General features: G+C 43.1%; 2 protein-coding genes and 2 long non-coding RNA genes across 6 annotated transcripts in view; 3 read left to right on the top strand and 1 right to left on the bottom strand.

Moving 5' to 3' along the window:
- LOC125944680 (uncharacterized) overlaps positions 1-4,127 on the top strand; it is a 16,667-nt gene extending 12,540 nt beyond the window's left edge. Inside the window, exon 2 of the long non-coding RNA XR_007466357.1 lies at positions 3,802-4,127. This is a non-coding gene — a long non-coding RNA (uncharacterized LOC125944680). The remainder of the gene's footprint in view (positions 1-3,801) is intronic.
- LOC119449796 (uncharacterized) overlaps positions 1-4,368 on the top strand; it is a 20,431-nt gene extending 16,063 nt beyond the window's left edge. The window contains exon 5 of the mRNA XM_037713061.2: positions 4,288-4,368. Coding sequence (XP_037568989.2) covers positions 4,288-4,296 — 9 coding nt within the window. The 3' untranslated portion in view covers positions 4,297-4,368. The remainder of the gene's footprint in view (positions 1-4,287) is intronic.
- Positions 306-1,518, top strand: LOC119448559 (uncharacterized). The gene is made up of 3 exons (XR_007466358.1): positions 306-533; positions 1,371-1,438; positions 1,508-1,518. It is a non-coding gene; the product is annotated as an uncharacterized LOC119448559 (long non-coding RNA).
- LOC119449794 (transmembrane protein 33) lies at positions 4,046-14,246 on the bottom strand. 3 transcript variants are annotated; one of them, XM_049665445.1, is made up of 9 exons: positions 14,094-14,245; positions 13,985-14,005; positions 13,739-13,887; positions 13,546-13,640; positions 13,254-13,438; positions 11,610-11,677; positions 11,411-11,544; positions 7,457-7,540; positions 4,046-4,639 (listed from the first exon to the last, which is right to left on the bottom strand). In XM_049665445.1, the coding sequence occupies exons 3-9, from the start codon at positions 13,799-13,801 to the stop codon at positions 4,507-4,509; spliced, it is 762 nt and encodes a 253-aa protein (XP_049521402.1). In that variant the 5' UTR covers positions 13,802-13,887; positions 13,985-14,005; positions 14,094-14,245; the 3' UTR covers positions 4,046-4,506. The 3 variants fall into 3 exon arrangements, with proteins under 3 accessions (XP_049521402.1, XP_049521401.1, XP_037568987.1); XM_049665444.1 differs by lacking the exon at positions 13,985-14,005 and having other exon boundaries at positions 13,739-13,841; positions 14,094-14,246; XM_037713059.2 differs by lacking the exon at positions 13,985-14,005.
- Between the last annotated feature and the right edge of the window lie 8,423 nt (positions 14,247-22,669).

The following is a 22,669-nucleotide window of genomic DNA, read 5'->3' as shown; positions in this document are numbered from 1 at the left end:
GTAAAAAAACGTGCTCAAAGCTTGTGTTTTAGCGTAAAAATTAACGTTAATTTAGTTTCGAGCGCGCCCTTAAATATAAAGCTATTTTGTTTCGTGAGCAGCCCGATCGCAAATCAGCGCGCTTTTTAAAAATGTGATCGTGTCGTACCGGTAAGTGAATTCACAATTATGGTAACGTACGTTTCCGAGGGCTACAATTTACTAATACGTGTACGAAAAACAAGGAAAATAGTTGCAATTCGTGCTAGCCGCCTGCGCCACGCTTACACGAAGGAAGGCGAGACGAACACGGTCGTCTATAAACGCCGCATGCTTAGAGCAGATCGAAACAAAGATGAAGTTGATGTGGAAATGAAACGGGCTCAACAGCAACAAGAAAAGGGCGGTAGCTGGGGCCACGAGCAGCGCCGAATCGCAGGGCGAAATGAGGTCAATTGTGGCGACGCTCATCCTCGCTGCCGTCGCCCTAAGGACCGCCGGCCAACAACGCGAGGAAGAACTGCCCTTCGACGACCTCATGGCCACCATCTGCCGTTAGTATGAAACAAAGTGCACATGTTTGCAAGTGCCGCGGAACTCGTGCCTCCCAGCATGTTTTTTCCTTTGAAACCTGTTAGAGTGCAACTTTCATCTCCTTGTCAGAGAGCAACTAAATAACACTCGATCGATGCACCTACTTTGCAAGTTGGCGTGCCTCCTCTTCTGTGAAGCAAACATAACTGACCTGAGCGTACTAGCGCATAATATGATTAACTGACTTTGACTTGGATAATTCACAGTGAGGACAGCTTCAAAGATATATAATGAATCATGAAGCACCAAATGAAGACTGTCTTTATTGAACAAGTGCACACAGAATAAGCTGCCACATCTGAAAACAAAATGCCTTATTTCAGGCGGTTAAGAGATTTGTTTAAGTGTGCGCAAGAACTTCACAACTCTTGAAGCTTGTATAATGCAAGAGCTGGTACTGCGTCATGAAATGATAGCATGTTTAGTGAAATGATAGCATTTTTAGTGCCATGCTTTACAACATCACCGTATCTTAACTTTGTTATAATAAAGGTCAATACGAACCATTGATTTAAGGGTATTTCTTTCCTATATGCAGTTACAGTGAGCTCGTTCAAGTGCACAGTGTAAGACACGGCCCTATTGTAGCCTGATATGCGAGGTACACTTTTACTGTGTTTTGGGACTGAAGCCCACCCATGTGCATAGATGCCCATCATTCTAATGCACAAAGTATACATTTAAACAAGAAAAGTGTGCCACAGCTTGTAGAAAAGCTCTTCTTTGTTAATGTGGTTGCTTAAATTTACAATTTGTCGTAGTGCCGTTTGCATACTTGATATCCTTTTTCTTCCTAGGTAAATATGAAAATGCCGCCGACAGAAAGGATGCTATCATGTGCGTTGGCGACCGAATGGAAATTGAAGTAAGATTCTTCAGGGTTCCAGCGCATAAAAAATTGTCTTCATGACAATTATTACTATCGCATTTGCAGCTGGAAGCCATTGTGACAGGAGTGCCTCCAGAGACAGTACAGATTTGGCAAAATAAGCGCTCAAGCTTTTGGACATGCTCTGCGACGATGACAGCAGAGTAAGTTGACAAATTTCAACGAGAGCAAGGTGTAGAGCACAATGCCAGTAACCGTAGGCAGGAGGCTAGAACTTTTGTCCTTGAGAGCCGTTATAACTTTTAGCTGTTTTTTTTATGCCAGAAAATGGACCGCGTCTATGACTGCGTCGATGACCAGGCAGACAGCCAAGGTGGCGGGACGGACTCTTGACGAAGTCACCAAATATGTCCAGGTAACGATGTTCATTGTGCACTTCTGTTTTCCAATAGTTCCATAAGCCAAAGTGTGCTTTTATGGGTGCGCTTTATACTTATTCTGACAGAATTCTTTTAAAAAATTCACCTGTGGCCAGGCAGGCCAATTTCATCTCTTCAGGCGGATTACTTGAAGATGCCGATATTGCTAGGCACGACAAAGCATTGTTCAGATAGCTGATTAATAAATTTTCATAAATTAATTTCTTGGTCTGTCACCTTATGGCACATGTTGCAATCACGGAATTGAAGTGTGGAAGTAATAAATCATGGCCATTATCACAAGTCCCGACTAATGCCAGTTTTGAGACATCCCCAGTTCACTCAACAAAACACACTGCTGTTTCTTTACTTATTTCTCGAAGCATGTATGGGTGGCTTTAGGGAAACTATGCACCCACATGTACACTTCTTGGAAGACCTTGCGAGTGGTTTTCTCAAAAACTGGTGCTAGTCTCACAATTTCTACTTAGTGTACAGGACCTAATTTATTCCAGCTTTCAAATAAATAATCGCAACATCTGCTCTCAAGTACTGTATAAATGAAGTTAATCAGTAGAACTTTGAGAGTTTACTAATTGAACATTATAGTTTGTTGTGTGTGAGTAATGTCCGCCTCTTCAGATAATTGATTTGAGCACACAAAATTGCTCTCTGTCTCAGGCAATTTTATTAAAAAACTGTGGGTAGATATAAAAAAGAAAACATTAGCCTCATAGCAAGGTCACAAATTACGTCCAGGTACTAATGCTTTCTGTGTGCAACCAATTTGTAACATTTCATAAGTATTTTTGTATGCACATACAGCAAAAGTTAACACGGTACGAAGTTTTATTCACAAGCATTTGTTCCCAAACACAGACGTACAGTAACTTTCATTTTTGTACGAACAAATAAAAAAAAAAGACATTTTTCGCCGCACACTTGCGGTGTTTGCACGTCAATTTTGCTAGATCTAATTTTTTTTCATCTGCATCTTTCGTTATAACGCTTAGCATCGTTGTCTGCCTAGTTCTTCCATAAAAGTTGAAAAAGCACTGTTGTACCAGCAATAGTGAGATGCTGCATGGGCAAGGATTTGTTCCACCATGTGTGAGCAACTAAAAAAAACAGTGCATATAAGGAGTATATCTGTTTGGGCAAGTTGGTGCGACATACTGCAAGTTTAAATAGCGTGGAAAGATGACGACAAAGAACACTTACACACAGAACCAGCACTGTCATGTGTGCAAGTGTTCTTTGTCGTCTCTTTGTGCCGTACAGTACAGATAATCGGTGGCAGTAGGGCAACTTCACAGGATCGTTGCTGATAATTGTTAGTTTGTCACTTTGGGATGATAAAACAGTTTTGCATTATTGAAATAATGCAAACAGTAGTTCTGGTGCATTATTATCTACACTGTTTTCTTTAATTGCTGAAAGGTGGTGAAACCAGTCCACACAGCAGATTCACTTATACATTGTTTTCTCCAAGTTTTCCGGAATAACCAAGCAAACAATTATGCAAGTAGTAAGCATAAAAACTTTTTCAAAGAAATTAGAATGAAAACGCTGCTGACTCTACAGGCATCTATTTTTTTATTATCATGCAAGTGCCAACCAGAAAGTGTGTCAGTGCCTGTCGCACTGACACACTTGTGTCGCAATGAATGAAACAGCCTAGCAAACGATACTGGGAGTTGCGTGCACATTAATGCATGAAGCGCAAGCATTTATCCTCGCGCATTTCGCCACTCTACCGTACCACAAGGCACTGACACACTGTCTGGTTGCTGCTCACGTGGTATTATTAAAGAAGTGGGAGGCTGTACACTGATATGAGGAAAAGCCAAAAGCAGCAATGCATGTGTTCTGCTTTTATAAGGTGGAAATGAGAAAGAAAAGACAAATTATTTCTACACACAATCGCAAGTTTATTGGCAAAAGTGCTCCGATGAAGTCAACAATCATGTCATATGCTAGTCTCTTACACTCTTTAACACATGGTTCTTGGGTCTTCAAAGATAACGACAGTCGGAGCATTTCCTGCTCTGTTGTATCAGTCATGGATGTTATTTTGGCAGCCTGCAACGACTTTGCGCATTTGCTCGACTAGCTGCATCCGTTCATTAGTCTTGACACACTACTGAACCTTACCACCAACACCATTTATCATTCAATAGGTGGCAGAGGAACGATTTAATGTTTTTCTTTTTAACTCTGCCTCTTAATTATCATCACAAACGCAGCAAGTCATACCGGAATGACATCTACCGGGATTACGACAGCTAGATCTCTTAACAAACAAATGAAACAAACAGACACACGAAAAACAATTGACAAACACACTTGAGGCGCCCCGTACCTTCAAGCAAAGAAACAAGCTCAACCCACCGTGCACAACTGCAGTTGCATGCATGAGCATGTCTGGGAAGTTGACACCACTGATTTTTTATTCTCTCACTGCAGCTCTGCTGAAGACTACGGTGTGCACAAGATGAAATAAAGAAACGGTGGGAAAAGGCCCACGAAAGTTGCATGATCCCCCAACCCAGACTGCACACACACAGTTCTCTGCTGCTTGCTGCACAGGGCATGGCCTTCCTCAAGGGCCCCCCTCCCCCCTGCACAACTTTTTGTTTCGTGGTCCAGTGGTGGCGTCAGCCAGACTGGCAGAGCAGTGCCTTCCTACTGGGGGACCGGAGGTGCCAGCTGGGACAGCACATTTATCGTCTTGTAGAGCAGGTTCCTCAGGAACATCGGGCAGCCTGGTTTTGACGCGTAGTGCTCCGTCACCAGACGTAGCTCGTGAAAGACGGTCCTGTGCAGGTGAAAGGGGGCACATTTTTCGGTTGGGAGCATGTCGCAAAGAACGGGAAGCAGGAGCAAGCTCCGAATCACTGAGTTCCCATATATCTCGGATGACATCGGGGCTTCATTTACTCGATCATAACATTTCATTCATGTTTCATGCAAAAGCCCTAAAGGTTTATTTCATCACACAACTTCACGTGCGGTGCAACATGGCTCCCACATCTGTAGACATCTTCATCTTTGAAAAGTGCGCCATGGTTGCGAACCAGCGACAATGTAGTAACTAAACCTAAAACGAAGGGTTCCCAAGGTTCCCAGAAAGCATGTATGTTTTTCAAAGCTCTAATTTGCTTCTCACTTATGTGTAGGATGTGCCCAAGAAACTTGGACCCAAATTTAACAAAGTGTGGCCCTTATATGAAAATAGTGTATGGTAAATGGCAAATTGATGGCAATTCCCTTTGTCATTTTGAAAGAGTAGTCTGCACTACTCAGTCAATGGGCACTAGGACTGCACGTGCATTTTGCAAATCAATATCTGGAAGAGGAGAACGATGCTTTTCACTGGATTGCAGCACAGTTGCCATACACAGCAGGCAGATGACGCAATGTATCCTAGAACTCCTTGTTATAATTCAATACAACGTGGAGAGAGCTAAGTCATTCTAAGTCAAAGTTGCAAAACCATCGCAATGCTCGTGGCAGATAAAATGAGCTGCTGTATTGTGTATTCATTGATTTACATAAAGTTGCGTTTCTCTGAAAAGCGTGAAACTACAGCAACTGTAGCTGTATACAGTTAAACCTGGATATAACGAAATTGACCAATTCCCGAAAAACTTCGTTATAAAGATGATTTCGTTATATGCAGGTTCGGCACGAAAATTCGAAGAAGAAACGCTTACCGTATGTACTATCGCTCAAGGTTTACTCCCAATACACTAAAGTTGCAATGAATAAAAAAAGTCCCAGTTTCGCCTGAAAGGCGAAGCATCAATTGCGACAGCAAATTAGCAGACAGCTATACGAAGTAAGAATAGTATAGTCAACCCTCGTTAACACGTACCCGCTTAATGCGTAATTGTGGTTTAAACGTAGTCGCGGCGGAGAAGGTGCCTCCGGTTGCTGCTCGCGCAAAAATGCCAAATTTGGGGCGAAATCTCTAGGTTGTCAGCAGGGAAAATTCGTTATTTCGAGGGGGTCTCCCGCTGCCATTTCGTTACGTAGAGGTCTCAAATACATGTGCTTCTATGGAGTAACGGGGGGAATAGAAAAACTTCGTTATATCCAGGAATTCGTTATATGGAGGTTCGTTCTAAGCAGGTTTAACTGAATTTAAGTACAGTTGAACATGAATATAACAAACATGAACATAACAAAGTAAATAAAAATTTGTCTCGCTGCTATTACAGCCTAACAGATATATGCTGATAATAAATATTGGACATAACGAAGCTATTTTTGTCTGATGCGACTTCATTATAACGAGGCTTGACTAAATGAGTGATTTAATGACTTACACATTGGCAATTTAGTTAATGTACACTGCAAATAACAAAGTTTTGCCATCAATTGTGGTAACGCATGGACCATGGCAAATTATCTGCAAGCAAAATATGGTCAGTTTTTGCATTTAACAATTATTTATAAGGGTGAATTGCTGATGCTGCAAGAGCAGTAATCAAGTCCTGTTAAATGTCACAAAACTTTCATCGACACTGTTGTTTACTTTGATGTATGCCCAAACAAGGGAGTCAACCTGTTCTCAGGCAAGCTCAATTGCATCATGCAACAGACCAGACTGTGTATAAAATGCTACTAGATGTGTTATGTGGAAGGTAATTTAGGTAAAAGAATAAGAGTAGCAAGTCTAACATAGAGCATGGAGATACACCCAACTGTATGGTCTAAATGATAAGAGTTTACAGGAGCATAATTATCACAGTGGGACTGATGAACTTACAAGAAAGCACAAATGGAGAATGATAAAGAGGGTTATTCAGAATTAGTAGGTTTAATTTTCTGCCAACACTCATGCTGTAGAAGCAAGGTGATGACATTTAAGATAAAAAAAAATGCATTGACTGCATTTCTGATATCCATGTTATCTAACAATCACATCAACGTGGTTCCCAATATCATTTATATGCGATATCTATCAAAGTCGGATGTAAAGTTGGCTAGATGTACTGTAGCCTGCCTGAGAATATTAGAAACAGATTATTTGATTCTAAAGCTTTCCATTTTAGGTTCACACATTACATTTTTAATGTGTCAACAATACAGGTATGTATTTAGTTCTTACTGCCACAATTTGTACCACGAAATAACATCAATAAAATTTCTGGCTGAAGGGATGATGCTCTAAGTTAGCAACTGATAAAACGTGACACCAACTTATCTAGAAGTGAGCACAATACACTGCAGAAGAAAAAAAGCCCAACACTATTGGGGACATATTTAATGCTGTGCAACTTCCACAAAAACAATAGAAAGCCCGATTCCATATGTAAGCTTGAACATATTTTACCACTCAGATTAAGTCAGTCCAGCATTCCTTTACACTCGAATGACTTGCACTTTCTACTCGTAACTGCATCTGTGAGCTCTTCCATGCTCCCTAAGACAATTTGATGCTTTACTGCCAAAAAGCTTTCAAGGTGATAAATGCTTATTCAGTATACTATTGCGGTACAGACATGTCTCTGCACATCTATAGGGTTGAAATTAGTGCATGTGGCACAAACGCAAGAGTCTCATTTGCCCTTGAGCCACAAATCTAGCCCAAAAGTAAGAAGTCATTGATAAATGGGACTGCACGTACCTTGTGTAGGGATTGCGACGAGAGGAATAACGCAGACTCAGGAAGCGGTAGTAAACAAAGGGAGTCAGCAAGCTGCTCCGTCCACTGCAAACCCATACAGACCATGTACTCGTGCACACATCTCAAAGCTAAGCCTACGAAGATGCTCAGAGACAAGACCACAATAACATATTCCTGCAAAGTGCAACATTTGACTAAGGTTGCCATTGGTATTTCTAAAGGGCCTTTGTATTATCCCTCATGAAAGAGTAATATTGGTCAGAACACCACATATCTTTAAACATTCAGGCTTCCTTTCTTGAAAAATGTGACTTCGTGCCCTGCTTCTACATGTGACGCCACCAAAGCAACACTAATTAGAAGACAGTGAAAAGTAGTTAAATGCAGTCATGGTTGTTCTTAGAAAGCACAAATATGGTGTTTTAGCACAACTTGTTCTTGGGCTAATTGGTTCGTACCATAGAGTCAACATGACAAACACAAGAAGAGTGATGGAACGAATGGACTGGACAATTGTACAAGCATTTGTACAAGCTACTGTGCAAGTGTTCGTCCGGCTTCTTGGGTCATGTTAATGCTATGGTCCTTGATTTAAATGGTGGTGGTTGAACATCCACCTTTTCAGAGACATCCAATGCTGAAATTTGTCGAGAGGCCAAACAAATCCACCTTAGATGCATATTAGGTATAAGCTTCCTTACATTTCATAATAAAAAAAGAAATGGCAAAAAAAAAGTGTATTACAATTATGGCATATCAACATTACCACACAACATTCAGGTGCATTTTTTTTATCGTAGTTCAGTATGAGCTGATTTTCACATACTGCTCGCAGTCTTCTGGCTACCTAAATCTCCTGTATCACCGTAAACTTTTCCATACATACACTTTCTGCGAAACACAGCTATGTATATTCGTTCAAGATATCTCCAATATTGAGGGTTTCTCCCCCCACTGAGGGTGTCTGAAATACAAGCATTTAGATGAAAAAACAATTTAGAGCAACATCGTTTGAAATCAGACTTTCTTTAATTGACCACTATGTAATTAGGAATCAAATAAGCTAATTAATGCACAATACTTGAGGTATAGCACAAAAGGGCACGCAGGACGACAGAGGAGACAAAGTGTTATGCAATATTAACTAGCCTACTAGTCTGCTTATTTGTACAATACTTACACTTTTAAAAATTAGCATGTGAATAAAGCTGCATAACAGTAAATGGCAGTTCAAAAAGGCCATGTAATACCTCAGGTGTGACAGTGCCAACTTTATTTGAGAATGAGTTAATAAGGAGGTGCATCTTATTTTAATGCTTTTTAATCGAAGCAGCAAATGGCTAATGTTTAATAGCAAAAATATTCTTTTTTTTTTTCGATTTTTCGTTGCCACTTTCTTTTCCTCTCCTAGTTTCAAGGGACACTAAAGGAAATATGAAGCCAAGTTGGAGCAATAGATTATTTGTCTAGAAATCTATCACTGTCTTCAGCGTACCATATTTTCCAGTCTATAAGTCGCAACCCCCTCCAAATGGCAGTTTCCAGAAAAAAAAAAAAAAAAACATAAGTCGCACCGGTGTATAAGACGCACCTGTTCATTCGGTAAGCAAAAAAAAAAAAAAAAACTACAGTGACGTTTCACTTTGTGAACGCGAGTCACATGCAAGCGTATGGGTGCCATTCCTATATAATTGCAATAGCAATGTTATGACACTCCAGGCACATTTCTGCCGTTGTTGTCGCCGCAATGTTCTGTATAAAGTGCAAGGGCAACAACATTGTCCCTGCGCGCCGTATGCTGTATGTGTGAGTAAAAGCGTGCGACGATGAGCCGAATCACGCACACGCGAGGAAAGCAGGAAGGCACCGCGGGAGAGAGGGGGGGGACTTGTACTTCAGTAGCAACTGCATAGTTTGCACAGCGGTGCACGCCGTATCTTGAAAGCGATCTGCAGATGTGGCGACTTCGGGGTCGATCGACTCGCAGTCGGCATGCCGCCGCTTGCACTGCTGCTCCATCCTTCTCACACGGCGCTTGGCAACTCGATCACGAGAAGAACCTGGTACCTCCATAGTGCGCACACAACCCATAGCAACTGCCAGAGAAGGTCAACCCAGCGTGCTTCGCGTGACCATAGCATCCAATCCGATTTTGACGACTAGTTTTTCCGAGGAAAAAAAAAAAAAAATACATATATATATATATATATATATATATAACCCAGACTGTTCTATAAGACGCACCAATGAAAAATTCAGAAAAAAAATGCGATTTATACACCGGAAAATATGGTAATATATATGACTTGGTTGCTTATAAAATTGCTACCAAAGGTCCTCTGGCTGCTTCTAGTTTTGAATTACATGCACCAAAATGAACGTGTTGATGTAAACCCCACATGACCTTTCTCTCTGCCGCTCTCTGTGAATCAGACAGTGTTGACGTCAAATGTGAGGTCCCATAGCCCAAAACAGGTGACATCACTCTAATTTCCCATTTTCATCGTTTTCTTGCTTCCAAAAGCTCTGCTCTCGCTACGAATGATGAACTCATCATTACAGAAGCATAATCTTTCAATTTAGCCGAACTTGACATTTCCCTTCACTGTCCCCTTAAATTAATTGTGTTCACTCCTGGTACAACTTCCCAATACAAAATAGTTGCTCTAAACCTACAATATCAATTATCCACACCATACACCTACACAACACCTAAACCATACCTGCTGTAGTGGCTTAGTGGCTTTGGCATTGTGCTGCCGTGCACAAGATTGTGGGTTTGGTACTCAGCCGTGGCGTCCGCACTCCGATGTGGGCGGAATGCAACAATGCTTGTGTACTATGCATTGAGTATACGTTAATGAAACCCAGATGGTCAAAATTAATCCGGAAACTTCTAGTGCGGCACCTCTCATAGCCCATGTGCAAATCCAAGATACTAAACCAAGCAATTTTCATTTTCTACGTATGGTATCTGCTGTATGCAAGCAATGACAGCTGGACACCAATTTGTGCTCTGGGGATGTTATTGTTGTAATGGTGTTTATTACTATAAGTGGATACTATAAGTGACAGGGCCAGTGCTGAGCAGTACCAAACTAGCACGAGCTCAAGGAAGGCCGTAATGCGAGCTTGAGAAAGGTGATGCTTGGGCTCTCTTCGTCATTTTACTCTGTATGAAACACAGGAGTAAGGCAGACCTTACGAGTAAGCCTAAAAATTCTTTTACAGAGAAAAATGCTCATATCCTGATAGGCCAGCGTGTATAAATTCACTACTCTTCACATGATCAAGAATTTTCAGTAAATGTGCAACACATTAGCATGAAACGTAAAGGTTAGGAGTTAAAAGCGACACATGGTTCCACAATATAGCACGGAACTTGATTAGGTACATCATATCATGAAATCATGCTATACCAACATGCCCAAACCTGCAACCATCACATGAGCTACGGGAGACAACGCAGTGATGGTCTCCACATTAATTTCAACCACCTAACGTTTCTTTGATGTGCATCAAAAACACAGCACATGAGTGCCTTCGCAATGTTCCCACAATAGACATGCACCTGTCAGGGCCGGCAATCGATCCTGCAGCCTCATGCTCAGCAGCTGAACAACACAGCGAACATAAATGCTAGATATGAGTTAAGACAAGACAGCAAGCATCTTTAAGAGCCAAAACTCTAGCTTTTTTAGATCAAGGTAAGCTATGACTTTTTTCTTACACATAATCTTTTTTATAAGTTGGGTATAGCAGCTTCTTGAAGGAGTACTGCCATATATATTCAAAGTTGTGCAGTGCTACCCCACACTTCTCAAACAAAGAAAGAATGACACTTAGCAAGTATGAAGCAAGTATGACACTTGCCAGTATTTTCTGTATGGCTTAAAGTGTTCAAAATCTGATGTCAATACTGCTTTAACGCAATATGGAAGCATTAATACGTACGACAGAACGCTGAACACTGTCAGCGGCATGAGGAAGATTTCAGTGAATGCCACAAGCCGAAGGATGTTTCTGCCTTGGTGGTCCAGCAGGTTCACCAACCAGGTACCAAGAAGGCCAGAGCGGCCACCAAACTTCTGCATGGAAAAAATAGGACATTGGCAATGTCTGCGTACACGGTAACCTAACTAGGAGTACTTACATCCAGCAAAGTCAGTGAAAAGCTTGCGGAGTGGAGCAGAGAGAAGAGAAACACAGGCAGCAGCACCACTGCACAGTTAAGTCAAGGTTCCAACAATAGTCTTACAAACTATGAAATGTGTTGCGTGCAGCAAGAGGGACACAGCTGCGCAATTCAAATGCAGCCAACTGGGAACTGGGTAGGATAGCACGTACAGGTTATAAACCTACTACTTTCCGTTATACACTGGAAGCTGTAGGGCACTGTCTAGGGAGCATCTTACCGCATGAATTTGTAAGACTGGTTCATTATTAGAGAAGATAGAAGAAACTGAAATGTTGCATTTACAGGCTGCCAGAAGGCAAGTTTTACTGCCAACACAGACACTCCCTCCTTCTGCCTCGACTAGCGTCTGCAAGCGGCCCGTACCGCAACCGAGGGGCAGCGTCTCTCCACCATTCTTTTTTTCTGCTATTCCTTTTTTTGCTTCATGGCACACTTCCAGTGGCGGTATTGTGCATACTGCATTGAACAATTTACATAGGCCCTATGCCATCATTGGTGACATTGTAGGCAGTGCATTTTATGTCGAGGATTTGTGCATGTGACCTTGACTCTCTGGCTGGAAGCGGGGCTCTTTCAAGAAGACTGGCACATGGGCTTTTGTTTGAAATTTCAGCTCTTTTCACTTGATACTTTGCAGACACGATTGCCACTGCATGATTTACAGGGTGGCAAAACTGTTTAAAATGCCCAAACTTGGCGAGGGGCCCTTTAACACACTTTCATCCCCAAGCTATGTCCTACTCAGTTTTAATGAACATTGCAACTTACTTTCCACACTACAGTCCACAACTGCACATGTTTGGATGCTAAAACTTGATGGTGTGTGCACTAACTACACAAATGAATGATGCAGGACTAAAATTTTAAGAATAGACAATTTTGACATGGAAAGTCATGCATGGCAAGCGACACCAGTGGTCACTCTTTCGAGTTTCAGGGATTTTGCTTGTATATCTGTTTTTTATACCAGTGTCACACGGGGCGCTTTCGATTGCGATTGGCCCCGATCAGGATGGAATTTTACTATCGCGATTGGCTCCTTTCCTCAACCTGCGCAAATTCGATCCCTATCCCGCTCGATCGTGAGCAAAAGTGCCCCGTGTGACACCGGCATTAGAAAGGAAAAAACCAAGTGACTGATAATCAGTGCCTGACTAGAACAATTAGAAGGAAAATATGGAAGAAAGTAATGAGCGTTCTGTCAAACTGCCAATGACACAACTCATTTAACTAAGGCAGCATGGGTGGTGCATATTACAAACTCTTGGTTTCTTAAAACTCCACCATGACTGCAACTTTCTCATATACGTAGTCTATGACACTCTTTAAGGCCATTACTAGAGAGATTTAGAAATAGCGCACACAAGCGCCCTTGCGTGCCCAAAGCCCCAAGCCACGCTTGCATTCTTTTGTACTCTTTTTGGCTTCTATTGTATGCATTTCTGTGTTCTTTTGTACGCCCGGCGGTTTGCGTCCCCTAACTTTCGGTGGACAAAACCTGGAACTCCCTGTTTTTCTTTTTTTCAGTGGTAAAAAGATGACAGGGCTTCGTATTTTCAAAATTTCCTTTTGAAGCAAAACAAAACCTTCCAAGGATACGTGTCATGGGCTGGGCAAACAAGAAGATGAGCGAGTAGAAGAGGTAGTGGCAGCTGTCCTCAATCAAGAGCTGGCTCAAGAACATTCGCGAGAGCTGAATGCTGGGCATCCGCTGGTGTAACCGCAGCGCACTTGTGGCAGCACTGCTTATCAACGCCCGCTGGTAGCAGGTGTATGGGTTGGCACTAGAATGAGGAAAAGAAAGTTCAGAATGTGGTCGATCGAAACGCCGCTAAGCCGGATTCACTGCGAAAAGTAGGGCATGGAAAAAGCACCATGGGCACATACTCACTCGAGCAGTGGAATGATGTACAGGAGTGTGAACAGCACGGAACACATACGCGTGAACCACAGCAAGCTTTCGATCTTGTGGATGGACATGTGGTTCTGAAAGGAAACCGGCAGACGCGGGATCGTTCGCACAAAATAGTAACGAGGGCTCATGTGTGAGTAACGGAGCAGTTGACAGGAAAGCTGATACTCACAATGACTTCTGATAAACCGTGCGGTGTGGCGGACGACGGCCTTTCCGTGTTTTCGTCGCCCATTTTGCCGCAGGTAAGTAGGTCTGGCGAATGGACGCTGGTCCTAAAAATTCAATTTCCAGAATGGCCCAGCTGCTGTTCAGTGCTCTCTGCAATGAAAATTTGCGTTGCTAAAACTGCCTGAAGTTAAGATTTCGCTTAAGTTCAACCTCAACGCGGCGTAGAAAAGGAAAATAACAATCGTACTTATCCTATCAACAGTTTAGGCTGCACGCGACCGGGAAAAAAGCTCGACGTCAACGCTAAGTACGCTATAACTGAGGATTAATGAGTGCAACGGCAGCGACATACATACCGAGAATGAAACTCAGCCTCTGAAAATCGGGTGGCTCAGTAACTGTGACACATTCCTGCGCTGAAAAGGAAAATTTGCTCTATCGATAATGTCGTGCAACTACTCGCAGCTGAAAATTCGATTCAATGTAGCCAGACTGCGCACGCGTCATCGACTAGTTCCCGCGGATTCTTCTAAGCGACAGGAACGCAGCATGCGCCGAGAATGTAGTCTTGCAAATGTCCCAGGTGCCATCATTGACCTCCAGATTAGTGGTCCCACGAGGCAGCCAGACTGTAGTCGTTTTTCTTTTCTTTTTTTTTTTTCTTTTTTCTTTTTTTTCAAGCGAAGCTTGTATTGCCTCACAAGTGTCGGCGGTGGCGGCAGTAGTGGTGGTGGTGTCACGCCTTTCTTACAGTTTTAGTTTTTATTGGTTATTACAGTTTGCGCGAGTTAGGTCATAGGGTCGGTTTCGGCGGTGAATTAAATTTTATGCGTAAGTGTCAAATGACACATTGAGTGAAATGGAGCTCCACTAACGTGAAACCTGGGGCGATGCGAAGCATGCAGTGATACACCGCTAATGAGCTCATACTGCCTTAAGCAGGGGCTCCACCCACAGTAACCAAGCACGATATTTATTTAAATAAAGTTGTTTCTCTCTCTCTCCCCCCGTTACGACGACAGAAGAGAAGTGAAATTCTAAGCTGGAATGATGAGCGGCAACGCAGTCAGCTGAGGAAGACGACGACGACAAACGCGGGAGCATGTGGCACGAGCGCGAGCACGAGCCGCTTGCTTTACCGTGACCAACACTCTAAAAACAGTTGCACCCTTTGGGGCGTATTTTTGCCACAGAACGATAATCGTCATCTGACTTGCGTGGCTTTCCTTTCTTTAACGCTGTGCGCCCGGCACTTCTCGGTCACGAACGACAAGAGCGTTATCAGCGTGACACAGCGTTCTCGACAGGAAAGTAGCAAGTGCAGACTTTTCAAGATAGGAAACGCAAGCAAGATAGATGACGATTATCGTTGTGTGGCAAAAATGCACCCCAAAGGGTGCAACTGTTTTTATAGTGAAGGAGGTTGAAAAAAAAAAAAAAATTATGGAGGGGCAATGCTGCTTTGAAAGTGAAGCCAGGCCGCCGCCATCTTACTCAGGGCACGAAGAGACATCAGGGAATAGTGGAATTACTGTAGTGGAATGGGAAACGCCTGCTTTTCGCGTTCTTCATGTTTGAGATGGCTAATTTTGCTGTAAAGATCCTATTAAATGTACACCTTTGTTTCACAGGCTTTAGGAGCAAACCTGAATGCCGTGGTGCATTTTTTTAGAGTTCTTGATATCAACACTTAGCCAAATATAACATTTTAGCCAGAAACAACGACCTTTTATTTTGCAATTACCCTAGCGTTTACATTCGGACAACAAAAGCACTTAAAGTGTGCGCGGACTGCAGCTTGCGCGGCACTCTTTCAGAGGTGAAGTCAGTAAAGCCCCTCAATGGAGGCGCTTTAGAAGTCAGGGCAAGCGCTGGCTTCACCCCTGCTGGTAAGCATTAGCGGGCGCCGCCACGCCAGAAGTTTTTTTTTTTCTTTTTTTTTTTTACAACCTCCAACCTCCTTGACCGAGACAACGACGACAGGAGACGCCGACAGCCCGAGCACATCGTCCGTAGCTAAGGGCGCTGCGGTGCACAAGAGCGATGGATGGATGGATGGATGGGGCTGAACCCTTTAAACCGGGCGGTGGCATACGCCACCTAGCCATGACTATTAACATATTTTGTACTTTGTGATGGGTGAAATTTCACCCCTGCCTTGATTTTATCCACCAATCAGATAACCTTTGTTTGGTTATTTCTACCCGCTTAAAGTCTATTTTACTTTCACTGTCCCTAAACCCCAATGCTTTGAAAAAATCAGCCCCGTTGCCTTGCACTGTAGGGTTAAGCCCTTTACAGAAAAGTATGAGGTGTTCGGCCGTTTCCTCTTCTTCTCCACACGCACAGCACAACTTGTCTATACCTTGGTACTTGACTCGGTACATCTTAGTCCGCAATACTCCCGTCCTGGCTTCAAACAACAAAGAGCTTCCCCTAGAATTATCGTAGATATTTTCTTTGGCAATTTCTTGCTTGAAAGTTCGGTATGTTCCCAGTGCTGATTTCGTCTGCATCCCTGTTTTCCACAGACCCCTCTCTGTTTCCTTAACCTTTTTCTTAACCGCTGTTTCCTGGTTTGCACCCCTCCTGCAGTCCAAATATTTGATTGACAGTTTTCTGGTCAGCTTCCTCCATTTTGTATCAACATTCCTCATGTACAAATAACTGAAAACTCTCCTTGCCCACCGCTTTTCTGCCATTTCTCTCAATCGCTCCTCAAATTCTATCTTGCTGCTGGCTTCCCTGCCCTCGAATGACGTCCATCCCATGTCACCCTGTACCCCCTGATTTGGTGTATTTCCGTGTGCTCCCAGAGCCAGTCTACCTACCCCTCGCTGCTTAACTTCCAACCTTGCTCGAACCTCTAATCTCATGCACAGGACCGCATTGCCGAAAGTCAAACTAGGGACCATCACCCCTTTCCAAATCCCTCTCACCACTTCGTACCTATTGTAATTCCACAGTGCCCTATTTTTCATCACAGCTGCATTTCTGCTACCTTTAGCCGTCACATATTTTTCATGTTCCGTTAGGTACTCAGCCCCATTGTTTATCCACACTCCAAGATATTTGTACTTATACACCACCTCCAGCGTAACCTCCTGTATCCTATGCTCGCTGCCCTGATTATCATTAAAAGTCATGACTGCCGATTTTTCTTTACTAAACTTCAAACCTAAGCTATCTCCCTCTTTACCACAGATGTCCATTAATCTCTGCAAGTCTTCCTTGCTGTCAGCCATAAGTACAATGTCATCCGCATACATCAGTCCTGGTAATGACTGTTTAATCCATTCTCCTTGCTTGAAATAGGAAAGGTTGAAGCCAAGTCCGCTCCTCTCTAATTTTTTCTCTAATCCTTGTAAATACAGCATGAACAACAAAGGTGACAGAGGGCACCCCTGCCTAAGCCCCTGCTGTATCTCTATAGGCCCAGATACCTTGTTTTCCCATTTTATAAGCACCTTGTTACTTTTATAGATATCTTTTAAAAGATTTCTTACTCCATCTTCCACCTCTAGAGTGCCCAGTATGTCCCACAAATCCTTTTGGATTACACTGTCATAGGCTCCCTTGATATCCAGAAAGGCAAGCCATAGGGGCCTGTGTTCCTTTTCTGCTATTTCAATACACTGTGTCAATGAGAAGCGTTCGTTCCCGACGCGCGCCCTCTTTCTCTTTCGTCCGTAGCTCTGGTTTATACCCGAATGATCACCCGGTGCTTCGCCCACTCATCATCATTCACGTCGTGGATATGCGGTGACTTTTTTTTTTTTTTTTTTTTTTTTTACAACCTCCTTGGCCGTGACGACGACGACAGGAGACGCCGACAGCCCGAGCGCATAAGGTGCTTCGCACCTAAATGTGGGCCGACCCGGGGATAGTGAAGAAAGGGTCCAAGCTCAATGGCACATATATCCCTGTGGGCTCGGGGACCTGTAACGCGCCCTTGAACTACCTTTGTTACACGTGGGACCCAAAGAGACAAAATCACCAGCCCTTCCCCTGTCGAGAAAAGGGGGTAAGCGAAGGTTGTCGCGGCGATTGGAGCGTGCCGATTCTAGCGTGAGGGCTTCCGAAGCCTAGGCGAAACGTAAGCGAAGAGCTGCCGACCCTCATTTTAGGGCAAACGAAGCGGAACGCCTGCGACAGCGTCGTTTTGCCACAAGTTACCCCCATTTTCGCGACAGGGGAAGGGCTCTGAATTTTTTATTGCTGCGCATATCGTTCCGATGTTTCAATGTAGTCTGGAGCGCTTGACATTTCTCTGCCCAATGCTTCCAACGTCAGAGAGTAGTCCTTCACAAAGCATATATGAGAAGTCTCATAACATCATAGGTGCATAAAGTTCCAGTGCCTTGGTAGCTGGCGATTCAAATAAAAAAAAATGTTAATGACAGAATTAAGCGACCTCGGATTGATATCTTTGCAAGCGATAGCTTGATTTGTTGTACCGTTCGTAACAGCAGACAAACTTGTAAAAGCTTGAGGGACAATCTCGATGAGAACCGCGACGGAACACCGTAAAATGCATTGGTAGAACTTAGAAGCGTTCGTGACGCTACAGTGTAGTGACGCGTTGTTTGTGTTTTTCGTGAGCTAGCAAAAGGGAAAATGGCGCATTAGGACATGAACCGCGCTGTAGATTTTAGTGACAAAACCGTCGCACACCATGGTGCACCTCGCAGAGAAAGCAGCAAGTTTTATCCAGCAATCATTGAATCACAATTGAGACACGACGTCCTCAACCTTGTACAGGGTGTTGCATATTTCGCTGCGCATGTTTCGCTGCGCATGACGACGACGAACGCGGGAGCAGTGGCACGAGCGCTTGCCCACGAGCGCCAGACGAGGGGCGCCAACGAGCCAGCTGCAGAAGGAGAACACGACGCTCGAGCCAATGCTGATGATGATACCACGTACGCGTACACCGACACCGACACAAGAGAGCCTATAAAGCTTCGCTTAAAGCCGAAGGAACAACTGGTGCGGGCATGACACGCAGCGCACTACTGTCATTGACACTGTCTGCTAATGAAGTGAGATGGTCTTTCAATTTCCCGGCCAGCGCTTTACCTTTGTAAGTTCTATCCCCGGCAGTGATTTCTTCAATATTTGAATTAATTTTCCGTAATGATAGCATGGAACTAATTTTATTCCACGTTTCTTTAACCCCTGTAACACCTTCAAACATAAGAAAATAATAATTACGCTTTGCTTGTCTCAGAAGCTTAGTCAAACCATTTCTAAGTTTCTTAAAATATTTCAATGGCTCTATCTCGCGAGTGCTCAAGAAAACTTGATACAGGTTGTTTTTCTCTTTTATCATATTTAGCAGCTTCTTTGTAACCCATGGTTTCCGTGAGCGCTCTGCCTTTTTTGCTTCTTTGTAGGGAAAGTATCGCTTGTAGATTGAGATTACTATCTCCATAAAGCTTTCGTATGCCGTGTCCACTGATGAGCATAAGAAGACCCCTTCCCAGCTAATTGCAGAGAGTTTATCTCGAAATTGCCAAAGAGAATTTGCAGTTATGTCTTGGCATCGAATATTTGTTACTGATTTCGATTTCACATGGCACCTATCAACAATTAGATATATAGGCAAATGATCACTAAGTGTTACGATAATTGTACCAGAAAACAGGTGGTCACGAGGTAGATGACGAGGAGATAGAAAGCGATCTGCGATGGGTATGGTCTAGGCGTGCCGAGGGCTGATACCTTCGCCTGCGCTGTGTTCTCGCCGCTTAGTTCGCGTTTAAGTGACAGTCAGCACGAAGGACAATTATTCACTCGCTGCTGCTGCCACTCTTCCTCGTGCCAGTGTTTTGACAGCGAGTGTCCGCGGTCATCGAATGAGACTGTGTCCATGTTCGCCTATGCGCGCGTGATACCATGCTTGCTAATTTAGTTTATAAGTGAATGTTTACACGTTTATACGGCCGATAAAACTACTATATATCCTTACTTCGTATAGCTGTTTAGTAATTTGCTATCGCAATCGATGCTTCGCCTCTCGGGCGTAACTGGGACTTTCTTTCTCGAAATTACTTAAAAGCAGTGGAAGAGTGTATGTTTAGTGACTGTAAGTTATAATTATTGTGGTGCGAAAATACTGACTCGGACAGTATTCATAGAAATTACTAATCCTAACTATTAGGTAACGATGAAATAGTTCTTTTTGTGTGAGAATCACAGCCCGTGTTTGCCACAACTCGCAGTATACTTTCTTTTGTAAGAGTAATAACTTTAGGTTCATCATAGTAGTCGTTCTCCACTCAGACCCGCCGGGGTGGCTCAGTCAGCTAAGGCGTTGCGCTGCTCAGCACGAGGTCTCGGGATCGAATCCCGGCCGCGGCGGCCGCATTTTGATGAAGGCGAAGTGCAAAAGCGCCCGTGGGCTTGCGTTGTAGTGCACGTTAAAGAACCCCAGGTGGTCAAAATTAATCCGGAGCCCTCCACTACGGCGTGCCTCATAATCAGAACTGGTTTTGGCACGTAAAACCTCAGAAAGAAGTTCTCCACTCAAGGCATGCGTAGTTAACATGTGGCAAAAATAGGAAATTATACAATAAATTTTGTGCATTCAGGAAACCTGTGCCTACTTATTTAAATTACACCCGCTACATTACAAAGTTTGTTATGAATTATATGACATCTATATGAGAATACCACGTTAAATAACTAGAAAAAATGTACGCCTAATACTTTCAAAGTCTCCTGTATACGTCTGTGCTCACCTAGTGTGAAGTTCGGCGATTCAGCGGTTTTGTTTTTTAATCGCCAAAGTACTGGTTTCGTTTTATCTATATTTATAACTAAAGAATTTTGATTTGTCCAAGCTAGAAGAAGACATAAGGTTTCATTTGTCGTTTCTTCTATGTCGTTGGTTGTTTTTGCTAGTGATTAATAGAGTAGTATCATCCGCATAGCCGATAACCGAGACATTCGTAATTAGAGTTAAGCAGTGCAGATTACTTATGTAGACGAAGAATAGGAGGCGTCTGCTTGTATGCTTTTAAGTTCGGAAGAAAATTTACCTAATGATACGAACTGGTTTCGGTGCTCTAAATAGAAAAAAAAAAGAAACAAAAAAAAAACATGAGGTCGTTAGCAATGCTGTGAATAGCGTAAGATTTTTATTTTTCAAGTATCGTAGTTTAGTGAATGAAGCACTTTAGATAAATCAACATAAACACCAATCGCCGTAAGTGGCTAGAAATATTTTGTAAGATTAGTTCCTTGTGCCATACCAAAGCTGTTTCTGTTAAAGATTGCTTTCTAAAACAGGAATGAAAATGATATAGTATTGAGTGTTTAGTAATGTAACTGGACGATCTGACGTGTATTAACTTTTTAATCGCTTTAGAGAGTGCTGGTAGAATTGATATAGGTGTATAGTTTTTTTAATACGTTTCGATCTCCTCTTAAAATACGCGTATTACGTAAGAAATTTGAAAATTGATATGTTATGGTTCATACTTGAGTTCTGGGGTCTCAATTTCATTTATTCATGTGTGAAAGATGATGATGATCATGATGGGGGAGACGACGCACTTTCAAAAACAAGTCTCCTAGCCATTATCAGGCAAGAATCAGGTAAGTTGTACACGCAGTTAATGACCTCAGAAAGATGAACTTGACAATATAGAACTGCAAAAGCACCAACAAACTTCTTGGACAATTGATGAGCTACCCTCGTGTCTCTGGAACATGCACGCATCCGGTTATCGTTATACTGACAAGCTGTGACGACGTGCGAGACCGTATCACAAACAAAATATACAGTGCCAAATACATGAGGACTAAGGTGAACGATTTGATTGAGCCACAAATATTGTGTGTAGTTATTGTATATCATTTTGCCCATCCTATTCCCTCTACCGGTGCTAACATATGGAGCGGAAACTTAATTGGAGGTTACCAAATAAGCTCGAGAGCAAGTTAAGGACCTCGCAAACAGCGATGGAACGAAAAAAAAAATGTTAGGTGTAACGTTAAGAGACAGGAAGAGAGTGGTATGGATCAGAGAGCAAACGGGGATAACCGATATTCTAGATAACAGTAGGAGAAAAGAAAATGGAGCTGGGCGGCCCCTGTAATGCGTAGGAAAGACAACCGGTGTGCCATTCGAGTTATAGAATGAGTGCCAAGGGAAGTGAAGCACAACCGTGAACGGCAGGTAATTAGAGGTGGTGATTAAATTAGGAAATTTACAGGCGCAAGTTGGAATCAGCTAGCGCAAGACAGGTGTGACTGGAGATCGCTGGGAGAGGCCTTCGTCCTGCAGTGGACACGAACATAGGCTAATGATAATGATGGTGATGATGAATACGGTTCTCTCTGTTAGCCTTCTCCCTCTGTTGGAATTCCTATACCTCTTCCTTCTAATGCTGGCCGCCGTTCAGCTGTCCATAGACTCAGCTATAGGCAGTCACAGTGTGGCTAGCAGTAACATCCTCTTCATTGGTCCAACGTTCAGATGGATATACAACTAAACACTACTACTGAGTTGGTGAGACTGGCCGTAGGCATGTAACGCATTCGTGTTTAAAAACTCAAACCGTTACACAGTTCGTGGAAAGGTACCAAAAGGAAGCAGTAAACCAAGAAAAGAAACGCCGAACTGAGGGACGTACGCGAGGCGGGAGATAATTCCTCGGCGAAAGGCAGGAGAGCAGAACGCGAAGGGAAATAAAAGCTCCTCGCATTCACTGGCGCAGAATGATCCTGCGGACGCGAGCGTCGTCGATCATCCTTCCCATCGCAGGTGTGTACATCTCGGCAGCGCGCGTGCTCTGCCCCCAAGCTCTCCGCTTACGCAAAGCACAAAAGAAATATAAATAAACAAACACACTCGTATACAGCGCGTAAAGAAGTCAGGAAGATGCGGGCGATGAAAGAAAAGAAAAATATATTTTGTTTGTTT

Source organism: Dermacentor silvarum, chromosome 4 (genome assembly GCF_013339745.2).
Source record: "Dermacentor silvarum isolate Dsil-2018 chromosome 4, BIME_Dsil_1.4, whole genome shotgun sequence".
In the NCBI taxonomy this organism is placed as follows: Eukaryota; Metazoa; Arthropoda; class Arachnida; order Ixodida; family Ixodidae; genus Dermacentor; species Dermacentor silvarum.
Note: the sequence above shows the minus strand (reverse complement) of the source record. Positions and strands in the feature narration are given on the sequence as shown.

Excerpts from the sequence above, each read along its gene's own strand:
- LOC119449794 (XM_049665444.1), bottom strand. The coding sequence starts at position 13,801 with ATGGGCGACGAAAACACGGAAAGGCCGTCGTCCGCCACACCGCACGGT. Across the intron at positions 13,641-13,738 it reads ACGGTTTATCAGAAGTCATT|AACCACATGTCCATCCACAA; the intron begins GTGAGTATCAGC and ends GTTTCCTTTCAG. Across the intron at positions 11,678-13,253 it reads GTTTGCCCAGCCCATGACAC|TGGTGCTGCTGCCTGTGTTT; the intron begins GTATCCTTGGAA and ends TTAACTGTGCAG.